At 48.8% G+C, this 20,725-nt stretch overlaps 10 protein-coding genes across 10 annotated transcripts; 5 read left to right on the forward strand and 5 right to left on the reverse strand.

Moving 5' to 3' along the window:
• Positions 1-885: 885 nt before the first annotated feature.
• On the forward strand, positions 886-2,711 carry F4813DRAFT_396134 (uncharacterized protein; the record flags this gene model as incomplete). The annotated part of the gene is made up of 2 exons (XM_049247791.1): positions 886-1,094; positions 1,157-2,711. 2 exons carry the CDS (start codon positions 886-888, stop codon positions 2,703-2,705), a joined length of 1,758 nt encoding a protein of 585 aa, XP_049099562.1. The 3' UTR covers positions 2,706-2,711.
• A 1,062-nt stretch (positions 2,712-3,773) lies between these two features.
• F4813DRAFT_69725 (transcription elongation factor) lies at positions 3,774-5,239 on the forward strand. The gene is made up of 3 exons (XM_049248782.1): positions 3,774-4,042; positions 4,155-4,916; positions 4,988-5,239. The coding sequence occupies exons 1-3, from the start codon at positions 3,911-3,913 to the stop codon at positions 4,994-4,996; spliced, it is 903 nt and encodes a 300-aa protein (XP_049099563.1). The 5' UTR covers positions 3,774-3,910; the 3' UTR covers positions 4,997-5,239.
• Positions 4,897-7,102, reverse strand: F4813DRAFT_69616 (PALP-domain-containing protein). Its single transcript, XM_049248780.1, has 2 exons — positions 4,975-7,102; position 4,897 (listed from the first exon to the last, which is right to left on the reverse strand). Exon 1 carries the CDS (start codon positions 6,814-6,816, stop codon positions 5,482-5,484), a length of 1,335 nt encoding a protein of 444 aa, XP_049099564.1. The 5' UTR covers positions 6,817-7,102; the 3' UTR covers position 4,897; positions 4,975-5,481.
• On the forward strand, positions 6,975-9,030 carry F4813DRAFT_69818 (DUF185-domain-containing protein). Its single transcript, XM_049248785.1, has 2 exons — positions 6,975-7,110; positions 7,171-9,030. Exon 2 carries the CDS (start codon positions 7,192-7,194, stop codon positions 8,722-8,724), a length of 1,533 nt encoding a protein of 510 aa, XP_049099565.1. The 5' UTR covers positions 6,975-7,110; positions 7,171-7,191; the 3' UTR covers positions 8,725-9,030.
• F4813DRAFT_69680 (tRNA synthetases class II (A)-domain-containing protein) lies at positions 9,030-12,921 on the reverse strand. Its single transcript, XM_049248781.1, has 7 exons — positions 12,889-12,921; positions 12,504-12,757; positions 12,204-12,376; positions 12,131-12,141; positions 12,039-12,063; positions 9,576-11,984; positions 9,030-9,512 (listed from the first exon to the last, which is right to left on the reverse strand). The coding sequence occupies exons 2-7, from the start codon at positions 12,580-12,582 to the stop codon at positions 9,336-9,338; spliced, it is 2,874 nt and encodes a 957-aa protein (XP_049099566.1). The 5' UTR covers positions 12,583-12,757; positions 12,889-12,921; the 3' UTR covers positions 9,030-9,335.
• Positions 12,922-12,945: 24 nt separating this feature from the next.
• Positions 12,946-14,261, forward strand: F4813DRAFT_69810 (uncharacterized protein). Its single transcript, XM_049248784.1, has 3 exons — positions 12,946-12,964; positions 13,026-13,454; positions 13,530-14,261. Exons 2-3 carry the CDS (start codon positions 13,130-13,132, stop codon positions 14,075-14,077), a joined length of 873 nt encoding a protein of 290 aa, XP_049099567.1. The 5' UTR covers positions 12,946-12,964; positions 13,026-13,129; the 3' UTR covers positions 14,078-14,261.
• F4813DRAFT_69736 (uncharacterized protein) lies at positions 14,261-15,254 on the reverse strand. Its single transcript, XM_049248783.1, has 4 exons — positions 15,169-15,254; positions 14,991-15,107; positions 14,812-14,940; positions 14,261-14,741 (listed from the first exon to the last, which is right to left on the reverse strand). The coding sequence occupies exons 2-4, from the start codon at positions 15,099-15,101 to the stop codon at positions 14,445-14,447; spliced, it is 537 nt and encodes a 178-aa protein (XP_049099568.1). The 5' UTR covers positions 15,102-15,107; positions 15,169-15,254; the 3' UTR covers positions 14,261-14,444.
• Positions 15,255-16,542: 1,288 nt separating this feature from the next.
• F4813DRAFT_69883 (uncharacterized protein) lies at positions 16,543-18,020 on the reverse strand. Its single transcript, XM_049248787.1, has one exon. The coding sequence runs from the start codon at positions 17,645-17,647 to the stop codon at positions 16,811-16,813; it is 837 nt and encodes a 278-aa protein (XP_049099569.1). The 5' UTR covers positions 17,648-18,020; the 3' UTR covers positions 16,543-16,810.
• On the reverse strand, positions 17,903-19,107 carry F4813DRAFT_69874 (RING/U-box). Its single transcript, XM_049248786.1, has 5 exons — positions 18,618-19,107; positions 18,520-18,551; positions 18,380-18,443; positions 18,102-18,315; positions 17,903-18,020 (listed from the first exon to the last, which is right to left on the reverse strand). The coding sequence occupies exons 1-4, from the start codon at positions 18,757-18,759 to the stop codon at positions 18,239-18,241; spliced, it is 315 nt and encodes a 104-aa protein (XP_049099570.1). The 5' UTR covers positions 18,760-19,107; the 3' UTR covers positions 17,903-18,020; positions 18,102-18,238.
• A 349-nt stretch (positions 19,108-19,456) lies between these two features.
• F4813DRAFT_380739 (thiosulfate sulfurtransferase) lies at positions 19,457-20,524 on the forward strand (the record flags this gene model as incomplete). Its single annotated transcript, XM_049245591.1, has 2 exons — positions 19,457-20,415; positions 20,470-20,524. The coding sequence occupies 2 exons, from the start codon at positions 19,457-19,459 to the stop codon at positions 20,522-20,524; spliced, it is 1,014 nt and encodes a 337-aa protein (XP_049099571.1).
• Positions 20,525-20,725: the final 201 nt, after the last annotated feature.

Below are 20,725 nucleotides of genomic sequence, written 5' to 3' on the forward strand. Positions count from 1 at the left end.
TTAAATAGCCTGTCTTTATATTATAGAAATAGGGTCATGGAGATTTGTAGCATAATAGATATAGCCATATTTCCAAAATGCTTGGAATTTAATAATTTAGCTACGGGGCGGCAGGTCTGTAAATTTCCGCTATCTCGACTTGTGACATTGTTTGAACGTCGTCAGGTACGAGGGCTCAATGCTTCCTAAGGTACTCGTGCACTCGATTTCTTAAAATCTTCGCAACTACCAACCCACCAACCACTTGCGCACAATTCAAATTCGCATTCACACTTCTAAAGGAAATCCTACCTATTTCCCCTCTATTTTCTACGTATTCACAATACAATCTGCGTTGAAAATACATCTATTCTTCAAAGTTCGGCTCGTGGTCTCGCCAATTTGGAAAATTGTCACCGCTTTTCAACCTACGACAATTACCTCTAAAATTGCCCATTATTCATTCAGCTTTTGTTTTCTTATTTCCCCACTAGGAATATTCATCCGATCCTGTCCAGTCAGATTATCAATTGAATCTGCATACCTACTATCAGCTCGACAAATACCCTCGACAAGCAACCTCGAATATACTAAACCATACCCGAGGAGACAAATTGATTATTATTTAAAGAAGTAGAAAATCAAGGAGTTTTCGCTTTTCGTTCCTCTATTTTTCACCACAGAGGGGCAAGTACCGGCGGAAGTCACTTACTAGACAAACCTCAAAATTGTTGATTGCTATTCCCAACTCGAGTCTCTTCTGATTAAGTCAGACCACACCAAAATTTATTCTTCAATCAAGGTATGTTTGTCATCTCAACTAGACATCTTATCCGGCAATAAAAAAAATCTATTTCACATTTCATCCATGGTTAACACAAAATTTCAGAGCAACCTGTAGGCACCATGACGAGCTACAGATATACTGATGAGATGATTGAATTCGTCCTCGAGAGGACAGTTCCGACGGAACCAATTCCCCGAGGAAAAAAGAGGGCGCTATACGAAGAGACGGCTGAGCTGTTTGGTCAGAAATTCCCTAATTTCGAGAGCCCCGTCAAATATGCCCAGATCAAGTACATCACCGATCACTTCGGCAGCAGTACGGAGTTTGGGTAAGTTATAAACGACGCGGGCGTAAGCTAAAGACTATAAAATAATTGACTTATAATTTTAGCAACCCGAAGGGAAGGATCATCTACCACGACCCTACGAATGACCGTATCTCCAAGGTCATGAACAATTCCTCAGAGCCGACACGAACTGCTACACAAAATGGAAAGAGCAAATGCATTCTCTGCCCCCATTGCAGTGGAAAGGGATTTTTGGAAGTGAGCAAGGAGCCGGCTGGTCCTAGCGATGCTTCGCCCGCAAACCTGCCGACACCTGTAACTCCGTATCCGAATCCGGCCGCTATTCCTATGGGAACGAAATTGTATCAGGGCTCAGAATCAGCTACCGGTATCCATGGAACACCCATTGCCACACCCACTGCACTTCCTACTCCAATCACTCACCGTCGTCCGTTACAGTTTGGTCCATTACTTCAGCAGCAAAGCCCTCATCCTGTAACCACCCCATCAGTACCTCTACGGGCCGGCATACGTGAGGGAGTTCAGCAAAGCACGGGAATGCGCAACATTCCTGCTTCCTCGGCCCCAAAGGGCATTTGGTCTACGATCAACACTGGACAGGAAGCAGCTATGTCGCCGAAAACGAGACCGGGCGCTGCTGATGGTATCAGAACAAATGATAACGGCGCTACGACATTGGGAAATCGCAATGCTGCACTGAATACAGCAGCGAGGAACTTCCAGAACCAAATCATGTTGCAGAGGAAGTCCTTAGGTATGACCCAACAGCATACCTCTGCAGGACAGAACATATCTACAGCCATGAATATGGGGACATTATCCCGACCGGTTCGCGGGCAAGTGAGTCAGATGACGACTCCGAACAGGTATCAGCCTGTTAGCCGAGCAAGCAGGGAGGAATTCATACCTCAGACTACCCGGCTTGTTTCGAGACAGCCAGTTCCGACGGCTGGTAGGGTCATGCTGATGCCGTCGATGGGACAGAACTCAGCATCGCGGGCATCAGAAGCTGCCACGCATGGTACTCCTCTCAAGCGACCCCGGCCCAATGATGAAGCGAGTGTGGGCATTCCGGCTGGAAATATGGGGCACACCGGAGCACAGGAATACAAGCCGATGGCAAACGAACCAGCTTCGAAGAGGCGTAAGACTGATACGAAGGAGAACTTTACTTTGGCGAACGGCAACGGAAACCTAAGCGCGCCGGTTGAGTCGGTTCCGGAACTGGAGCCCTCTTGGGACAGTTATCTGGACGACATTACCAGCAACTTCTTCTCCGACGAGGTCGGATTGAGCTACGACCAAAACCACGCTCCGATGGACAGCTTCACACTTGACCTTGGAGTTGACGCTGGAAATGACTCTCAGGTCAATCAGAATCTTACCCACCAGGATGCTGGTTTGGTTACTTCGACTACGGCTGATCAATCCAAGTTTGATCTCAAAGCCCCCCAAGCCCCCCAAGCCCCCCAAGCTCCTAAAGACTCTGAGGAAATCGACATGATCCAGGACTTCTTGGATAACCACGGCAGCGATCTTGATTACCAAATAACTGGTAATGAGATGTTCGGGGAGGACAGCGCTACTGCTGGAGGCGCCGAGTTTGAGTACCCGGATATATTTGGCTGTTAGCCGCAGTATTCTGTGTACTGCTTTCTGTCTTGAAGCTCTTGGAACCCCCTGGTTTGATCGAGGGGACTGATCAACTTAGATCGTGAGGGCTATCCTCTGGAATAGTAAAGTGATTTGGACTAGTTAAGGGACTTTGCATATACCAAAATTTGATGACCCTAGGAATTTGATAGACTCTTCAGAGAGGATCTTCAGAGAGGAGCTTACCGACATTTAGCTAGTTATGTTGCTACCCTTATTTGAGAGGGCAGACGTCAATTAAAAATTGCTTCTATATCTTCATATATTTTGTATCACCTTGTGATTTGACATGTCCGATATCGAAAATAGGGGGGGTGCTCCATAGTTTTACGATTGCTTTTCATTAGTTAGTTCTTTGATAGGTAACCTTACCTCTTCGTTCACACTATGTAGAAAATTGGTCTTTCAGGGGTTAAATTCAAGGTTTATAGTTCTTCGTGCAGCAAAATAGTTGTTTCCCACTGAACGCTGGCGGTTATTGAAGCATTAGAAGATAGAAGGAAATATAGATGTTGATACAAAGATCGGTACGTATAATTATATAATAAACCCAAATCGAACGCATGATCAGCTTCTAGATTTGGTTCGGATAACACGCATGTAATATATATTAGATTATTTGCAATTATAGGTATTTAAGCTGAAGTAATCTTGACGTAGGGAGGAAAGGAAGCACCTGCTGAAGCAATTGAGGTGACACAATTGAAGTGATACTAAAAGCTAACTCGGAGATAAGAAACATATCGATAAGGCTAAACCTTACGACTGGACCGGCTAAGCGCTGGTAGAATACTATATAGTAGTGGTCTGTGCACAGACCAGACTCTATCGGTGCAGGTGGTTGCGGCTGCCCAAGGAGACCCGTAAACGGCTTTTGAAGAAGCTTCATTCTTGACATTTTCATTTTCATTTCCGGAGCCCTGTTCGTTTGACCTTTTCAGGTCGCTCACTACAAACTTCCAAGCGTTTGGCAGAAAGTTACTCACATATACGTCACACACCAACGGGATCTACTGCGCCAACCGATTTTGATAGCTACTTAAACCGCATTGGCCTCTTGCTGCACCTCTACCCTTTCCCCACCCCGTTGCCGATTTCGACTGCGAATACTTTGTCATCACCGCCGATTCTTACGCATTTTCTACAATATTGCCGATACGCAGAAATCAACGAAATTGCCTATCATGGATCAGAGAGAACTCGATGCGCGCGTCAAGGCCCTCCACAAGGCCGCTCAGTCCAATGAGCCCCCTTCTGCTATCATCAGCATTATCGAATCCCTAAGATCTGCTTCGCCGACTGAAGAAATGCTGCGCGTAAGTCATACAGCTATTCGTTCCATTACTCTATCTTGCTCCTCCATTCTCTCCGCTACCATTTATTATTTGATCCGTCTCGTCTGGTTGCGCCAATACTAACATTTACTAGACTACGAAGGCGGGTATTGTCGTAGGAAAGCTTCGAGGAAATGCGAACAAGGACATCGCCAAGATTGCGACGGAAGTGGTTGCGAAATGGAAGAAAGGCATTGAGTTAGAGAAGAAATCCAAAGGCCTGCATTCCGCCAAAGCACCAAAGGGTTCCGTGTCTCCCGCATCCAAGGCTGCTTCGCCTGCCCCGAAGCCCCTCGCGGGAAACAAGAAGGCCTACGAGGGTGATTCAGAGAAGCGCAACTACAAGACGGACAAGGTCGATATCAACCGCACCGGCTCTCAGGTCCGCGACAACTGTATCGGGCTTCTCTACAATGGCCTCGCGTATCGCTCGCGCGAGTCTGAGGACAACGTCATCATACGCGCCGTCGAGGTCGAGCACGCCGCCTTTAAGGCCTACAAGGGCGAGACCAAGGAGTATAAGGAAAAGATAAGGTCTTTATTCCAGAACCTCAAGGTCAAGACCAATGCCGAACTGGGCCGCAACGTCATGTCGGGCGCCATTGCCGCCGAGCGCTTCGTCGTCATGACTTCCAAGGAGCTCATGTCTGCTCACCAACGCAAGGCCGAGGCCGAGCTCGAGCTCGAAAACATGAAGAAGGCCCAGGTCCCCATGGTCGAGAAGAGTATTAGCGACAGTCTTGAGTGTAGTAACTGTAAGAAGAAGATGGTCAGTTACACGCAGGCTCAGACTCGCAGCGCTGATGAACCGATGACGACCTTCTGCGAGTGTATGAACTGCGGAAAGCGTTGGAAGGTAAATTTAGAGCTTCTATGTTTCTACTTCTGTTTTTCTGAGTAATACGCGTACTAACTTATTTCGTACAGTTCTCCTGATCACTGCATCTTGGCTTATCTACCTATCTTTACCCAGTTTGGTCTTCCCAAATCGCAGCATGGATACGGTCTCTCATGAAGTTGCATGAGTTGCATGAGGTACATAAGCATTACGCGCCGTGGCATCATAGATGGCAGGTGTCTCATGGCAGGCGTCTCGGATTCGGTCGACGACCAGGTTGTTTTATTTTTGAGATTGGTTGCGTTTGAGTTTGAGCTTGCGTGGAGTTAAGGACTCTATTGTCGACCAGGCTGGAAGACGTTAAATTTTCTTTATACAACTCAGCGCGGTTCCGAGATTGAGGGCTGGCTTTGTTTTCTAACGTAATATGTTCCCCCTTGCCAAGTGGCTTAGATGCTAGGCAACCTGCTGTACCATAGTTCAATGACATCGATCGGGAATTTGCCCAACAAAAAGCTAGTAATCCCATGTACTTTGTAACCTAGGCCCGTATCGGCCGGTACCGTAACTAGATATATCTCCCTCACTTTGGCTTCTCGATGCCTAGTAAAGTCAATAGATTATCCGGCTTAGGCTCGTCTTCCAGACCCATTTCCGCGATCTGCTTCCAGAACTTGCTCAAGTGCCTCGTTCCGGAATCGCATAGCACGGTGACGACTTGGCTGCCTTTAGGAAGCGAGAGCGCCGTCACGACAGCAGCAACGCAATTTACGGCGCTGCTGCTGCCGCAGAAAATCCCGTCGTTTTCGACTAACCACCGCGCCATCTTGCATGCCTGCTCGTCCGTCACCCGCACCGCCGTGTCGACCAGGTCCCGCCCGGCCTCGAAGTTCTCCGTGATCCGGTTGATTCCCACGCCCTCCACTATCGTATCGACTTGCTGTCGTCGCCGCGTGCCCTCTTTCTCCGTGCTCGAGTACATGACTCCATGTCGGATCTTGTTGTATAGACCGCTGCCCTGCGGATCTGCTAGCACTACCTTTAGCTTTTTGAGCTTGGCTTCTTCTTTTAGGTACTTGGCTACCCCCGAGATTGTGCCTCCTGTGCCGGCGCCTGCTACCCAGGCGTCGATGTGTCCGTGAGTCTGCGCGTAGATCTCTGGGCCGGTAGTTTTGAAATGCGCTTGCCAGTTAGAGGGAGACTCGAACTGGTCTGCGAAGAAGCCGACGCTGGAGTCGGCGCTGGAGTTTGTGTGATCTGCTGCCCGGCGCCGTGCTAAGTTCACGAAGTGCTCGGGAGACGTAATAGGCTGCACGGGAACGCGCTCGACTGTTGCACCTAAGTGGTGTAGTAGATCTGATTTCTCACGAGCCTGGTCATCTGGCATACAGATATGCGCGCGGTACCCCTTGGCACGTGCCAGCGCTGCAATGCTAATCCCCGTGCTTCCAACGGTACCCTCATAGATAGTATCCCCACGCCCGGGTTTCAAGAATCCTTCCTCCTCAGCGACTTGGATCATGTTAAGCGCAACCCTATCCTTAGGACTATTGCCAGCGCCGTTGAGGAACTCGGCCTTGGCTAGGATAGTGCGCCCCGTGGCTTCGGAGAGGCTGTGAATCCGGATTAGTGGAGTTCGCCCGATGCACCCCTCAATACCGTCGCTGACACCGTCGTCGCGTGGGACCACAGTTTCTGGTAAGTCATGATCCTTGAGCTCGACAGGACCACCCCAGAATAGACTTGATCTGCGGGTGTCGCCGACGCCGCGCTGGATCCGCCGTGTACCCCGCTGCTGAAATCGCCGTTCTAAGTCTGGATATAGATCTTTGAAGCCGAGGGTGACGAAGACTCCGGCAGTGAATGCGACGGCTACGGCAGCGGTGCCATAGGCTTTTGGGTGGTCGCTTAGAGACATTTTTTATTATTTCTTATTTTTATTTCCTCCTTCGTATATCTAACCAGACCAGCCCACGTTTGAGTCCCGATTCTATGGTAGCAAACCCATTCTAACTTGTATAGTAATATAATTTTTGGTTATACACAATTGATAACGATAATTATATTTTTGGTCAAGTGACTTCTTAACCTACTCGTTTAGAGGCTGAGAGGGCTGAATACGTCAGCGACGCCATGTCGGGAACCTTACGGATATATGTACAAGGTTTTTAAGTGTGCATGGAAGGTACGTCGGTACAGGGTAGGTTAAAAAGTGGGACCCACTTCAACTATCCGAAAAAGCTTCGGCGATGCGCTAAAACCTGAACCTCAGCCAACCTCAAAAGTCCACATCATGGACTCACCCATTGTGGTCCAGCTCTTCCGCCAGCTATTTCGACATCCAGCCTGTCCGTCCAGGAGAAATCTCGCTGCATTATCGTCTTGCCTCCACCATGGCCGAAGAATACAGCGGTGCGAGCATCAGCAGAGGCGACACATGGCCAGCCGGAGTACCGTCAGAGGGACCAAGAAAGGGTTGCCCGAGAAGGAGAGCCATTGGCAACAAAGGACGGAGTTATTCCCTGAGGATATGTCGGAGGAGTATAAGACGTATCCCACGGTGACGGCGAATGACCTAAGAACACGAAGGGAACGCCCGCGGAAAGTTAAGATGCTCATGCGCGACTTCATAGAGGACAGCTTATACAACCCCCACTACGGCTACTTTTCCAAGCAAGTCGTGATCTTTAGCCCCGGCGAGCCCTTCGACTTCAACTCTTTGCGCGACGAGCCCGCCTTCCACGAAGAGCTGGGACGGAGGTATACAGAATTCGAAGATGCTCTAGATAAAAGTGAGGGCCGCCCCGACGACACCCGCCAGCTCTGGCACACCCCCACCGAGCTGTTCCGCCCTTACTACGGCGAGGCCATAGCCCGCTACCTCCTATCCAACTACCTGATGACGACGTATCCCTACCACGACCTCATCATCTACGAGATGGGCGCCGGCCGCGGCACCCTCATGCTCAACATCCTCGACTACATCCGGGACATCGAGCCCACCGTCTACGACCGCACCAAGTACAAGATCATCGAGATCTCGCCGTCCTTAGCCGCCATCCAAAACTCGCAACTCCTCGCCACAGCTGCTTCCCGCGGACACGCCAGAAAAGTCGAGATCATCAACAAATCCATTTTCGACTGGGACGCCCGTGTGCCGTCTCCCTGTTTTTTCTTAGCTATGGAGGTCTTCGACAACTTCGCCCACGACGTCCTGCGCTACGACCTGCGTACCGAGGAACCGCTGCAGGGCACCGTGCTGATCGATGGCCACGGCGATTTCTACGAGTTTTACGAGCCGGTTCTAGACCCCGTCGCAGCGCGCTTCCTACGCGTACGGCACGCCGCCACAGGAGGCCGATACCGCGTCCCGTACCCCACGAATCGCGGCGCCCGCTGGCTCAAGACGCAACTACCCCTTGCTCCCAACCTCAGCGACCCGGAGTACATCCCCACACGCCTAATGCAATTCTTCGACATTCTAGAGCGCGCATTCCCCGCGCACCGGCTAGTAACAAGCGATTTCCACACCCTACCCGACGCAGTACGCGGGCTCAACGCGCCGGTGGTACAGACGCGGTACCAGCGGCGCATGGTTCCCGTGTCGACGCCGCTAGTGCACCAGGGGTATTTCGACATATTATTCCCGACGGATTTCCACGTTATGGAGGCCGTGTACCGCGCTTTGACGGGGAAGCTAACGCGGGTTATGGGGCACGAGGCATTTATGCGGTCGTGGGCGTACGTGGAGGATACTAGAACACGCAGCGGGGAGAATCCGTTGTTAAGTTGGTATCGGAATGCTAGTGTTATGGTCACGGTGTGATACGCTGTCCTGGATGCCTAGTTGATATGCCAGATGTCCCATATCACGAGAATAGGAGCATCGCGATATAGTGCGTTGAACAAGTCATGTTAGTTCATGACTCGTGACATAGCATAGCGTGGCACGTACGTGTATATATGCCACATATCCGATAGCTGGCTGAATCAACCATGCCACTTGAAAGGTTTACGTTAGACGATGACGGCTTCGTTAAATATCACAACCCGATCAAGTAGCATCATATGTTACTAACTCCATGAATAACTTTATACTAGCTTAAGGTATAACGTCTTCTATGTTTGTACACATGCAGGCTTATAATAGCTTATGCATTCTCCCATCCTCGTTACCACATGGCTCAAGACTTATGAGGGAGAAAACTCAGAATCCGAATAGAGGCTCATTTTCTACGTAACCTTGCGGTTTCCTATCGTAGCCCTAGCTAGCGCTCTTTAAAGCGGTCTTTTCTTCTTTTTCTTCCACATAGCTAATTATGAAGTTCCCGGACTTCACCCGTTTATGCCGCCCCGGCTTCACTTCTAAAGCTTTGTCTGTCGAACTACATATAATGTAGCTCAATATATGGTAGGTGAGATGGAACTTTAGATGCTTCAGATCTTCAGCTTCTCTGCGAGCCACTTCTCTGCGACGGCGACGGCATCCTCGATCTTGTCCGCATTTGTTCCCTGGCCTTGCCGTGTCGGCTCCTTACCGCCAGATTTGCCGCCGACCACTTCAGTCACGGCTGCAGCCCACTTCTCAGCAGTCACACCCTGAGAGGTGAGGTGCTGGACATGTGTATTAGTAGCGTTCTCCTTCAGGGGTAAATGAGGGAAGGGAATTCGACTTACTGTGCCGACGTATACACCATGCACGACAGCTCCCTCGGTTTTGCTGCCACCGAAAATGTACACGGACCGGTCCTTGTCCTTGCTCTTGAAGTGGTTCATGACGTCCGCAACAGCCTTGGCATTGGCGGAGATGGGCAGGTGTCCGATAAAGTATTGAGCCTCTTTATTCTCGTCCTTAGCGAAGTGGGCGGATACGGTATCTAGCGCAGTCTTGCTCTCGGCCTTCTGCCGCTTCTTCTGTTCATCTACGACAGCCTTGACCACCTTTGCAAACCGAGTTTTCAGATCTTCCTTGGTCAGGGCAGATACGACGAGGTTGTTGAGATCTACTGTAGCCTGCTTAACTTCGGCCTCCTTTTCGGGGCCAAATGGCAGGGCATCAATAGTAGTGATGCGTTTAGAAAACTTCTCGGCCTCACGTTGCACACGGTATGCGGCACCACCAGTGTATGCCACAACACGGCGAATACCTTTAGCAATACCACTCTCTTCTACAACGACTAGATCCTTAATGATACCAGTCTGGTCGACGTGCGTGCCACCGCAGAATTCGACACTAACCTTTCGCCACTCGGGGTTCTCCGGTGCTTCAAGTAGCATGTCGACATCGATACCAACCGATACCACTCGGACTGGGTTTGGATACGTCTCACCGAAAACGGCGCGAACACCGTTGATCTTTTTTGCCAAGTCGAGCTCGACATCCTTAGAGTAGATCTTGCAGTTTTGTCGGATATACTCGTTTGACAAGTGCTCGATCTTCTTGAGTTCGGGAAGACTGACTGCTGTCTTGTGCGAGAAGTCGAACCGGAGCTTGTCTTGGTCGACTAGCGAGCCTTTCTGATTGACGTCTTCGCCCAGTACTTCTCGTAGAGAGTGGTTAAGAATATGCGTGCCGGTGTGGTTATTGCGAATAAGTTGTCTCCTCAGCTTGTCATATTCGCAGATAACCTCATCCCCGGCCTTAAGTTCCCCGTACTTTAAGAATCCGTTGTGAATTATATATCCTCCAAACTGTTGAACATCGTGAACTTCGAACTCCGCGACATCATCGATAACAATTCTTCCGGTGTCGGCGACCTGACCACCTTGTTCGGCGTAGAAATTGGTCCTGTCTAGTAGAAGACCGAAGGCGGTATTCGGGGGAAGGTCCTTAGTCGACTTGATGAAACCGGTGCCTGTGTAGATAAGCTGAACTTTCCCAGTCGTGTCGCCCTTGAAAAACTTAGGCTCATCGTCCGGAACAGGTACTCGTAACTTATCCTTTAATTCGGCGATTTGGTGGACGTTCAGCTTTGCAAATGTCTGCACCGCTTCCTTCACAGCCTTGCTGGCCTCTCGGGCCTTTTCTCTGGCAATAGCGATTTCGCCTTCGTTAGTTTCGAGACCCCGCTCCTCAGCCATGAGCTTGGTTAGATCTTCTGGGAACCCGAAAGTATCGTATAATCTCCAAACATCCGCCCCGGAGAGCTTCTTCGCCCCGCTGTTGAGTACCTGAGCTGCATACTTTTCAAACTGCTTCTCTCCGCGGTCCAACGTTCTGGCGAAGGCCTCCTCTTCCTCGTCTAGTATCTCCTTGATGTCTTGCTGCTTCTTAATGATCTCTGGGAATTGTCCGCCCATCTGGTCGACGAGCGCAGGTAGGATTTTGGAGAAGAACGAGCCAATTTCCGCGTTGAAATACTTTCGAGCATAACGCGAACCTCTCCGCAGTACACGACGAACGACGTAGCCCCTTCCCTCATTGTTAGGCGCGGCGCCATCTGATATGGCGAACGTAAGTAGCCGTATGTGGTCAGCGACTACACGATACGCAGTATCAATGCCATCCGCATCATCTTTACCGTACTTATCAGTGTATGGCCGTGCCCCCGTGACTTCCTGAATTTTATCAAATAGGGGGGCGAAAATATCGGTTGCGTAGTTGGAGCTCTTGTCCTGAAGTGCAGATACTAATCGCTCGAAGCCCATTCCCGTGTCGACATGCTTTGCCGGTAAAGACTTGAGCGAGCCATCTTTCTGACGATCGAATTGGATAAAGACGTTATTCCAGATCTCTACGACTAAGGGGTCGTCTTGGTTGACTAGGTGTGCAGCATTGCGCCCTCCAACTTTGTCGTAGTGAACTTCGCTGCAAGGGCCACAGGGACCCTGGTCGCCCATCTCCCAGAAATTATCCTTCATGTTACCAGGTAGGATATGATCCTCGGGCACGCCGACAGATCTCCACAATTCCTTGGCTTCTAGGTCGGGCTCGAGGTTCATGGCGGGGTTGCCTTCGAAGTAGGTGACGTAGAGTCTTTCGGGGTCCAACCCATAGACTTCGGTGAGAAGCTCCCACGACCATCCTATTGCCTCTTTCTTAAAATAATCGCCAAAGGACCAGTTACCCAACATCTCAAAGAATGTCTACGATTCAAGTCAGTCCACACAAACAGATAGAAGACGGGCGTAGGCGCCTACATGGTGATAACTGTCTTTGCCGACACTGGATTTCCGATTAGCATACGTATAGATTTTCGATAGAGTTCAAGTAAAGCCGCCACCAAACTCACTCGTCGAGGTCCTATGCAGTTTCTGTTATTAAAATCAAGTACGTTGATAGGGCCGAGTCGCGAGGTATCATACATTGTGCTTCCCGCCAGCGCGTATACACTTCTGGGTATCGACGGCACGCTTCAGCTTGGACATTTCATCCGAACTAGAAATAGTACCCAGGAATATGGGCTTGAACTGGTTCATGCCCGCATTGGTGAAGAGCAAGGTGGGGTCATTGTGAGGCACAACAGACGATGAGGGCACTGGGCAAAAAGAGGGAAATTAGCATTATTTAGTATATGATTTGGTAGAGGAATATCGAAGGAATATATTAGATGCATCTGCATGTTGTGATAAAGCGTCATGCGGTGATGCTGTGGCGTTGCGTACCTATAGTGTGCCCTTTTTTCTCAAAGAATTCGAAGAAAGTCTGGCGGACGCCAACGCCAGTCCACTTGGGCTCGCCCATGACGGCGACGGTTTTATATGCTCTTGTTGTCGAGAATCGGAATCGGTATGCGTTTGATCGAGAAAGAAAAAAGCGTAAGCGAGACGATGATACGGATTTGTTCGTTGTTGTGGAGTAATTAGAAGCCGGCCGAAGAATGTTTGCGGCCGGGTGCGTAGAAAAAGGATAGAATCTTCTACAAGAGTGACTCAACAATGCGCCGCCTATAAACAGCGACTGTCCGCCACATTGGATTTTCATTCGGCCTAAAAACTTAAAACCCCCAAGCTTCAATTGAACCCCTAAAATAATTATAGCAATACGTACCGACCTCTACGCACCTAATCCAACCTGCGACTTCGGAACCATATCATAAAATCATAAAAATACTATCGAATTGATTGTTAGATATTTAAACCAATTGCTCATAAGACCTTATCGTTGATTCTTGCGGCTATTCGAAGCGAGCGACTCCGGCGCACGACCTACCGTTGTTAGTTAATTGGGTATATGTACTTGATAAGAAGAAGGTGGAAAAGATAAAGAAAATAGTCGGATAGCTAGTACCATGGATGTCGAGGTAGGGCCTAGCTCGACCGCCTTTGCGCTTTCCAGTTTCCCATACACCAATCCTAGAGCTATGCAGTTCGCCGCTACCGCAGCGCCTGCTTCCGCTATTCCAGGCGCTTCCATCAATGGGAACTATTTTCCCTTCCCCAATTCCAACCCCAACCCCAACGTCAACGTCTACGAACCACTCAGCTCCGATTTGTTACAACAACAATATAATCAACAATATCTCAATGTCGGAGGAACGCGAAAGATGCGCAAGAGGAAAGCCGAGTCTCAGGACAATGAAAGACTATCCAAGAGACTAAGTCTTCTTAATCTCGGTAACTAGGTTTTCTATATCTACCCCCCGCCAATTATAGCCAATGCATCGTCACTAACACCATTTCCTTCGATAGAACAAAATGGCCAGAAGCTCTACGTCCCAGTCGAGAGCCCCAAGCTCAGGCCGGCTGAATGCACCTCGCTGACCCAGATTCCCGAAAATGATAGCATGCAGCTTGACGACTCGAAGCACAAGGTGTACATCTATAACCTGGACGATGAGCTCTCAGACACCGAGTCCGAATCCGACGGCCGCCTTGTCTTTATACCCGACATTGAGAAGCATCTCATGCAGAACCGCATCCCGCCCTTAGTACTGGCCAATAACGACGGCGAGATCGCCGGCATGCAATTAGTTTTATACAGAGAGCCCGCCTCCTTAACTATACCTGAGGAGCAGGATAGCGTGAGGAGAGCCATCATTGAAGCGAGACAAAGGGCCAGGGACAAGCAAAAAGAGGAGCTTGAACAACAAGCCGCACCTCCGTCGAACCCACCTACTATGCCTGCTCCATCTACGTTTAATGCGCCAAGTACGCCGACTACTATGAATGGATTTATGAACAATAACGGGGCCCAACTCCCCCCTGACGACGACCCAGATGCAATGGAGGTGGACTGAACGGATTATGATAATACGTATACGGAGTTTAGCTAATTTTATAGATACCCTAGCGGGCAGGTGCAATACCAAAGGGACCTTGGTAATTATTCTTTACTACAGGCGTATAACGGCGCACTTCACGACACCATTTGGATATTCTGTTACTATGCAACACTTGGTGCCTACGTAGGCAGGCTGCAATGAGATTATTATCCTGTACACAAATCGTACAAACCGTCGTATTTAGTTCTGCTTCTTGCTACGTACTGCAAGCTTGGGTATGAATTTAGACAAGTCCTCCATGCAATCCTTTCCCCCATCCCAACATTAAGTAGCATTACCACCCGTGTCCTCGTCCGTCCTTAATCCGCCCCTGATCAACTGTCTATCTCTGCGCAGCAGATGGTGGCGGTCCGAGAGGCGGCGCATAATCATCGCCAGCGGGTTGTCGCATCGGTTCTACACCAGTCTGCATAGGATCGATCTTTGTGCTTCCCATCGGCGGCTGGCCCCCCTCATACATCGGGGGTCGGTTGTTAGGGTCGTAGACGGGCGGGGGCATGTGGTGCATGCCATAGTTAGGGGCTCCGTAACCCGGTCCCTGTGGGTAGGTTGTGTAAGAAGCTTGTGGCCAAGCATATTGCGGGTCGACGATGCCTCTCTCTTGGCGGGAAAGCAGCCACTGCGATACGTTAGCTTGGGTTGTCAACACCATGGCCGATGAGACGGCATCAATAGAAGGTTATACGTACGCCGTGGTAGGCCATTGGTTTCCTGCCTTGTCGGATGAGCTTCCTGGCGTGCATGCGGCCGAGGATGAGGTATAGCATCAGTAGGAGCAAGATACCCAGGAACAGTGACCATTTAACAATCACGCCTGTCTGAAACAGTGTCAGTAAGATTCCCAGAGCGGCAATGTTCAAATACATACTCGAGTATACCAAAACCATACGTAACGACCATTCTCATCCTCGATGTACTGGCGGCGCACCACGTCGCTCGCCGACGGAGTGTAAGACGGGATACGTGTCTTTCCGAACATTGTGACCTTTTCTTTCTTAGTCTTCCTTAGGTATTGAGATGCAAGGAATTCCAATAGCGTAAAATACAACGAGACTCAAAAGAAGAAAAAAATGAAGGGAAGTTTAGCGGCCGTAGAATGCGCAGCACTACAATCAACCGGTCCAGGCCAGCCGAAGAGAAATAGAGTCGGGAGTAAACAAAGAAGGATAAGAGAAATGAATGCCAAGCTTTTCTCCCGCAAGTAAAGGGCAGGGTGATCTGTATTTCAATGGAATCTTCTTTTGCCCAAACAGACAAGGTTATTATTATCGATTGTGTTAATACGAAAGAGGGAGCCTACGTGGACTGGTGCTTTGGGGAAAAGTAGTATGTAATGGCGTAGTCGTAGGCAATCTGCGGCAGACTTTGTTACAAATAGGCGTTTCAAACAGGTCTCGAACGACAAACGGTGGTTGGCTGGGTGGCTGAGGTTTATGAGGGCCAGGGGTTGGAGATGGGGTCGCATCGTCAAACAGGCGACTAAGGTTCTTCCCGGGATGGGAACCTTGTCATTACATACGTATACATAAAGATGGAAATTGAATGTGGGTGCCAAGGAGGATCTGATCGTACGCGCATGTTGATTCACAGATCTCAGGGCTAGTATTTACTGCGGTGACCAAGTGTTGCTCATCAATGTAAAATAATAGAGGCAAATCAAGTCAGATCATGGTGTTTATTAAGTTATACTTGACTGTTGCAGATAGATGTAGGAGGCCGTGATACCAATTTACTTACCCGTTATGTATAGTTGCTCAAAGACAATTTTCATATAAAAGATGGACTCTAGAGTAAACAAACCATATAAAAAGACATGAATACGAATTGTGAAGATACAATGTAGTTTATACATGATACTCTTATACAGGTCCAAATCCCCCCTCTCATGGGATGACCAATAAGAGCTATACTAAGACTTATTTTAGAACTCTTAAACTCCATATCCACTCTCACTTACTATATAATCACCCCATCATTTACGCCATGTAAACTGTTACGGAGCAGATGCAATATACTGCGGAACATATTCGATTCCGATTCCTGGTGTTCGTCTAAAACTAAGCACAGTACCTAGGTACTTTTTATAGGGAAGAACCTTAGGGAGAGGTAAATGTTAAAAGGACTATGACAGCACTGGAGAAAATATCGAAGGGAACCCCTAGCAATGTTGCGAGATAGCATCTAGGTTAGTATATTTGAAAGGACAGACAAAGTGAACCGATATTCAGCGACTATAATACTCTTATAGGGCACATAGCATACATACCAGTCACAACCCCAACCAACGGACCGGGCGGCCTTAGGCTGCAGCTTCTGGTAAGATGTTTGGTGCATGCTGATACCAGCGTCCAGGCAAGCCTTTTGCTGACCTGTTCTACAGACGAGGCGTAATAATGCTAGAAATAGTACATGTCCTGACTCAAGAACCGTTCATGACAAAAATCCCCGCGGCAAGGCTTAAGCCACACCGTCCTAACCTCAGCTCCTAAGCTCCGTATAACACTCCTCCGATCGAGGCGACGATCTGCAGTTCTGTAATCCTGTTCATCATTCTCCGTAGCCTTTCAGTTGGCGATACAAATTTGATTCTGGTCGCCGTTCTAATAAAGTCAAGAAACCTCCCAAGGACAATCTTATGGCCATGATTCGGACTTCGCGTTAGATAAATATTAATTTCTTCCAAGGCTCTCAATCCATCAGCTGAATTCTACCGGCTACTTCTTGTGTGGGCTCCACTATCGCATAAGTATCCGCGGTCGTCTTCCGTTGTCTTTCCTCGCTAGCATCGACGATTTTCCGAAGTGTGGTCATCTGCCTGTCAAATTTGTCCACTAAGTTGGTATAGTCTTCGATCTCTCCTCGGTCACGATCATGCTGGCCACTTGCACCACCACTTCCGCTGCTTGAACCGTGTCTGCTTGCCTCTCCAGACAATCCACCCTCCGAGCCTAGACTGTTGCTTTCTATGCCATCAATTTTTAACATAAGGCGATCGGGTCGAGTGCTACCATCTCCGCCTCCGTTGTCCCTATTATTTTCCCCGTCGGACGAAGGTGGTGCTACCTGGCTAAGTTGCGCATCCAGCACTGCCCAGGACGGCGACAAGCTTGAAGCCCAAGCAACGCTATATCCTCCTGTAGGGTCGGGTGCTAGGTCTAATACCATAGCCCTATTAGACGAGGCTGGATCGGAGGCGGTTCCGTCGACACCGATGTCAAGTTCGGCTAATGCATGTGTTAGGATGTCTGGGTCATCGTCGCTGAAGATGTAGCGCACATGTGGATGATGGGTTGTACGCGTCGATGCATTATTCACGAGGGTGAATATCGGCGCAAACGGATGCGGCTCATGATCTTGGTCGTCGTAAGTGTCCGCCATCGGCGGTTGTTCTGATGGGGGTTCCGTCATCTTGAAGGCTGGCCTGTGAGAGTCATAGAGAGGGCTATTTGTTCGAGAGGGGCGGAAAAGAAGTCCGGATGGAAGTGATGAAGAGGAAGCTGGCGCATCATGGCTCCGAAGGTCCATGTATTGGAGGGTGATAGGCGAGAAGGGCCCAAGGGTTTTTGCTAATGAGCAGAGGTACCTTAGTGATGGAAGACCGCAGGTGGTGTCATGCAAGCTGCAAGCCGTGCAAGGTACATGTGCCTTGACCAGGTATCCACCCAACTGGCCTTAGTTCGCTTCAAGACTTTAAGCTATTCGTAGCTTCTATCTTATCGTTATGTGGGGAAAAGGAAGCTGTGTGCTCCAGTAAGAAACCTAAACACCATATGCAAGAACGGGAATTCCTTGCCGAAAAGTCAATGCCAAGGTACCTAGGTACATATAACCTAGGTAAGTATAAATAGGTGCAAGAACATTGATATTATCATATGTAGAATCATGTAGATGCCTGATCCTTTAGATATCGAGTAATTAGTATTTGGACCCTGGTGAATACAAGTAATGCTAGGTAATAATATGCGATGATACGACTTACTATTAATAAACCTCCCAACTCCATCGCAAGTAGAAGACCATTAACCTCAAGACATTAAGAATAGAAGTCTCTTATCAAACCTCGAAGTTACAATAGGAAACTGGAACGTGTCTAGTAGTACCCAGACCTTCTCACTACTAGGCGTCGTTCAGGTCTAGCTCGCCATCTTCGGCTGGTTGTTGAGCTACTCCTGTTTCTGTTTCCCACTCGAACTCTGAATAACATGATATATTAGCTACGAGTCCGTTCGTTATGAAAAAAGGGAAAATTCAACTTACTCTGTCGACACATCGGGCATTGCCCCTTAGCCGAGTCCTGCTTTATCCATTCCATGATACAATGCTTTTATAGTGTTAGCACTTGTAATTCTCGCCAAAAAAAAAAAAGAAAAAAAAAAAGGAATCTGCCTAATACCAACCATGTGAAAATTGTGACCACACTTGCCTGATACTAAGAAAAGTTAGCCAAATTTCTCTCTACATATGATGGGTAAAGACGCGTGATGCAGTAACATACAAAGGCTGCAATCGTCGCCGGGATATTTGCAAGTAGGACATGTCCCGTCGAAATGGACTTGACAAATACCGCAGACATCATCTTCTGGGAGGTCCCATCTCCACGTTGCGACTGCGTTCCACTGCTTTATTTTGACCTTCATTGAGGAAGTTTGCTTGATTTAGATGCTTGATGTCTTGTTTGTGGTAAACGTTTCCGTGATGTCGTATTCTGTTATGTGCTGTTTATAACACAATTACAGCAATAAAATCTATTAGCTGCCCGAGATATGCAATAAACCGTAGTTAAGTTATTAATAAAATTATACCATCTAGCTCGTTGCAGTCGCAATAGGTCGGGCTGTTCGGCATCACACCTGATGCTAGTGGGATGTACTCCACAGTTGAATCTTATAGATAGCAGTTGCCTCTGTTGGTCAGGTACAAACCTTGCTTATCGGGCAGCCACTTCGTAATTGGAGAATCGAGATTTTGACTTCACGCCATCGCAAAGCTGTTTGTTCTTGCGTTACGCGAAATTATTAACCCCGTTGGTATTTGGTTAAACAAAGGAAGTGACGAACTGTAGGTACTAAAAAGACCCCGCACCATACATCATTTCTCCAAAGCTTTCAAGACAAATTGGAGCTTATTCAATCATCTGAGCGTCACTTTTCTTCTATTCAATTACCGTCACTCACGATCTCTCCGGGCGGTGGTGGCGATCTGGATTGCTCACTTCTAAGCGGCGATCAGACCTCACCCGCCCAGAAGACCTTTCTTGAGTATCACTTCGTCTGAATATAAGAGTTCACAATCGACCCATAACGTGCATAAGTCGCATAAAAGAGCGGTCTAGCTATGGCGACCTTTGCAATATTTCGCTCCACGCGAGCTTTCTCTCCACGACGAAGCTTCCAGAGATGCCTAATTGGTTTCATAGAACCTCGCCGGAACATGTCCTCCTACCTAGTGACCCCCGCTGAGCTGGCAGATGCTCTGAAGAAAAGTCCGCCATCACCTATCAGTCCCGAGCCTCGAGTTATTCCCTTATGCGCCTCGTGGTTCTTACCAAATGACGAGCGAAAAGGCATTGACGTCTTCATCGAGAAGCGAATACCAAAGGCCCGCTTCTTTGATCTCGATAAGGTCAACGATAAACGGAGCCCATATCCCCATATGCTACCGAGCGCCAAGACATTCGCAGAAGCAATGAGCTCTCTTGGTATTCGAAAGGACGATACAGTAGTTGTCTACGACTCAAAAGAGCTGGGCATTTTCAGCGCGCCAAGAGTAGCATGGACCCTTAGGGTATTCGGTCACCCCAAGGTACATATTCTGAACAACTTCAAGTTGTGGGTAGAGCAAGGCCTTCCCACGGAGTCGGGCGAACTCTACAGCGTGGAATGCAACCCGTACCCAATTCCCAAGACAGACGAAATCCAGGTCGCAAGCTTCGAACAGGTGCGGGAGGTTGCCCTGGATTCTAATAAGGAAGGCTCCGAAGGGGTTCAGATCATCGATGCAAGACCTGCTGGCAGATTTACCGGCAAGGACCCCGAGCCCAGAGAGGGTCTCTCGTCCGGCCATATGCCGGGTTCTATCAATATTCCTTTTAGTGCCGTTCTTGACCCCGAGACCAAGGCATTCTTGCCCAAGGAGCAACTGCAGAAGTTATTTAAGGAGAAGGGGATAGATCCGACCAAGCCGATCGTATCGTCATGTGGCACTGGAGTAACAGCAGTTGTCGTCGATACTGCTCTCGAGGAAGCAGGATACGGTTCCTTTGAGACTCGGCGGGTCTACGATGGCAGCTGGACGTGAGTTGAACCCTTTACTTCTTGACCATTTTCACGTTACTAATTAGCGAGTAGTGAGTGGGCACAACGAGTCAATCCTTCGGACTCATTAATCCGCAAGGACGAGTAGGGGGGTTGTGGATTGTGTTGCGGACAGAATGATAATGAGATACCCTCCTTCTCGGGAATTCGTCGTGCTTATATTACCTTTAACTACACTCTGCGCACTTCGTCCTCCCTCTGCATCGTTTACGTTGAGCATGAATTGCGCATTATTTACTCCACTTACTCCTATTGGGATAGTCAGGCTAGGCTTGGGATGTTTTCGGTT

This window comes from Daldinia decipiens (assembly GCF_022478715.1).
Source record: "Daldinia decipiens strain CBS 113046 unplaced genomic scaffold F4813scaffold_16, whole genome shotgun sequence".
Classification (NCBI taxonomy): domain Eukaryota; kingdom Fungi; phylum Ascomycota; class Sordariomycetes; order Xylariales; family Hypoxylaceae; genus Daldinia; species Daldinia decipiens.

Excerpts from the sequence above, each read along its gene's own strand:
- F4813DRAFT_69874 (XM_049248786.1), bottom strand. The coding sequence starts at position 18,759 with ATGAAGGTCAAAATAAAGCAGTGGAACGCAGTCGCAACGTGGAGATGG. Across the intron at positions 18,552-18,617 it reads CGGCGACGATTGCAGCCTTT|TATCAGGCAAGTGTGGTCAC; the intron begins GTATGTTACTGC and ends AACTTTTCTTAG. Across the intron at positions 18,316-18,379 it reads ATGCCCGATGTGTCGACAGA|AGTTCGAGTGGGAAACAGAA; the intron begins GTAAGTTGAATT and ends CATGTTATTCAG.
- F4813DRAFT_69680 (XM_049248781.1), bottom strand. The coding sequence starts at position 12,582 with ATGGGCGAGCCCAAGTGGACTGGCGTTGGCGTCCGCCAGACTTTCTTC. Across the intron at positions 12,377-12,503 it reads GAAAAAAGGGCACACTATAG|TGCCCTCATCGTCTGTTGTG; the intron begins GTACGCAACGCC and ends CTTTTTGCCCAG. Across the intron at positions 11,985-12,038 it reads GCAAAGACAGTTATCACCAT|ACATTCTTTGAGATGTTGGG; the intron begins GTAGGCGCCTAC and ends CTTGAATCGTAG.
- F4813DRAFT_69616 (XM_049248780.1), bottom strand. The coding sequence starts at position 6,816 with ATGTCTCTAAGCGACCACCCAAAAGCCTATGGCACCGCTGCCGTAGCC.
- F4813DRAFT_69725 (XM_049248782.1), top strand. The coding sequence starts at position 3,911 with ATGGATCAGAGAGAACTCGATGCGCGCGTCAAGGCCCTCCACAAGGCC. Across the intron at positions 4,043-4,154 it reads CGACTGAAGAAATGCTGCGC|ACTACGAAGGCGGGTATTGT; the intron begins GTAAGTCATACA and ends AACATTTACTAG.
- F4813DRAFT_69810 (XM_049248784.1), top strand. The coding sequence starts at position 13,130 with ATGGATGTCGAGGTAGGGCCTAGCTCGACCGCCTTTGCGCTTTCCAGT. Across the intron at positions 13,455-13,529 it reads ACTAAGTCTTCTTAATCTCG|AACAAAATGGCCAGAAGCTC; the intron begins GTAACTAGGTTT and ends TTCCTTCGATAG.
- F4813DRAFT_69818 (XM_049248785.1), top strand. The coding sequence starts at position 7,192 with ATGGACTCACCCATTGTGGTCCAGCTCTTCCGCCAGCTATTTCGACAT.
- F4813DRAFT_69736 (XM_049248783.1), bottom strand. The coding sequence starts at position 15,101 with ATGTTCGGAAAGACACGTATCCCGTCTTACACTCCGTCGGCGAGCGAC. Across the intron at positions 14,941-14,990 it reads TATGGTTTTGGTATACTCGA|ACAGGCGTGATTGTTAAATG; the intron begins GTATGTATTTGA and ends ACACTGTTTCAG. Across the intron at positions 14,742-14,811 it reads AACCAATGGCCTACCACGGC|TGGCTGCTTTCCCGCCAAGA; the intron begins GTACGTATAACC and ends AACGTATCGCAG.
- F4813DRAFT_69883 (XM_049248787.1), bottom strand. The coding sequence starts at position 17,647 with ATGGACCTTCGGAGCCATGATGCGCCAGCTTCCTCTTCATCACTTCCA.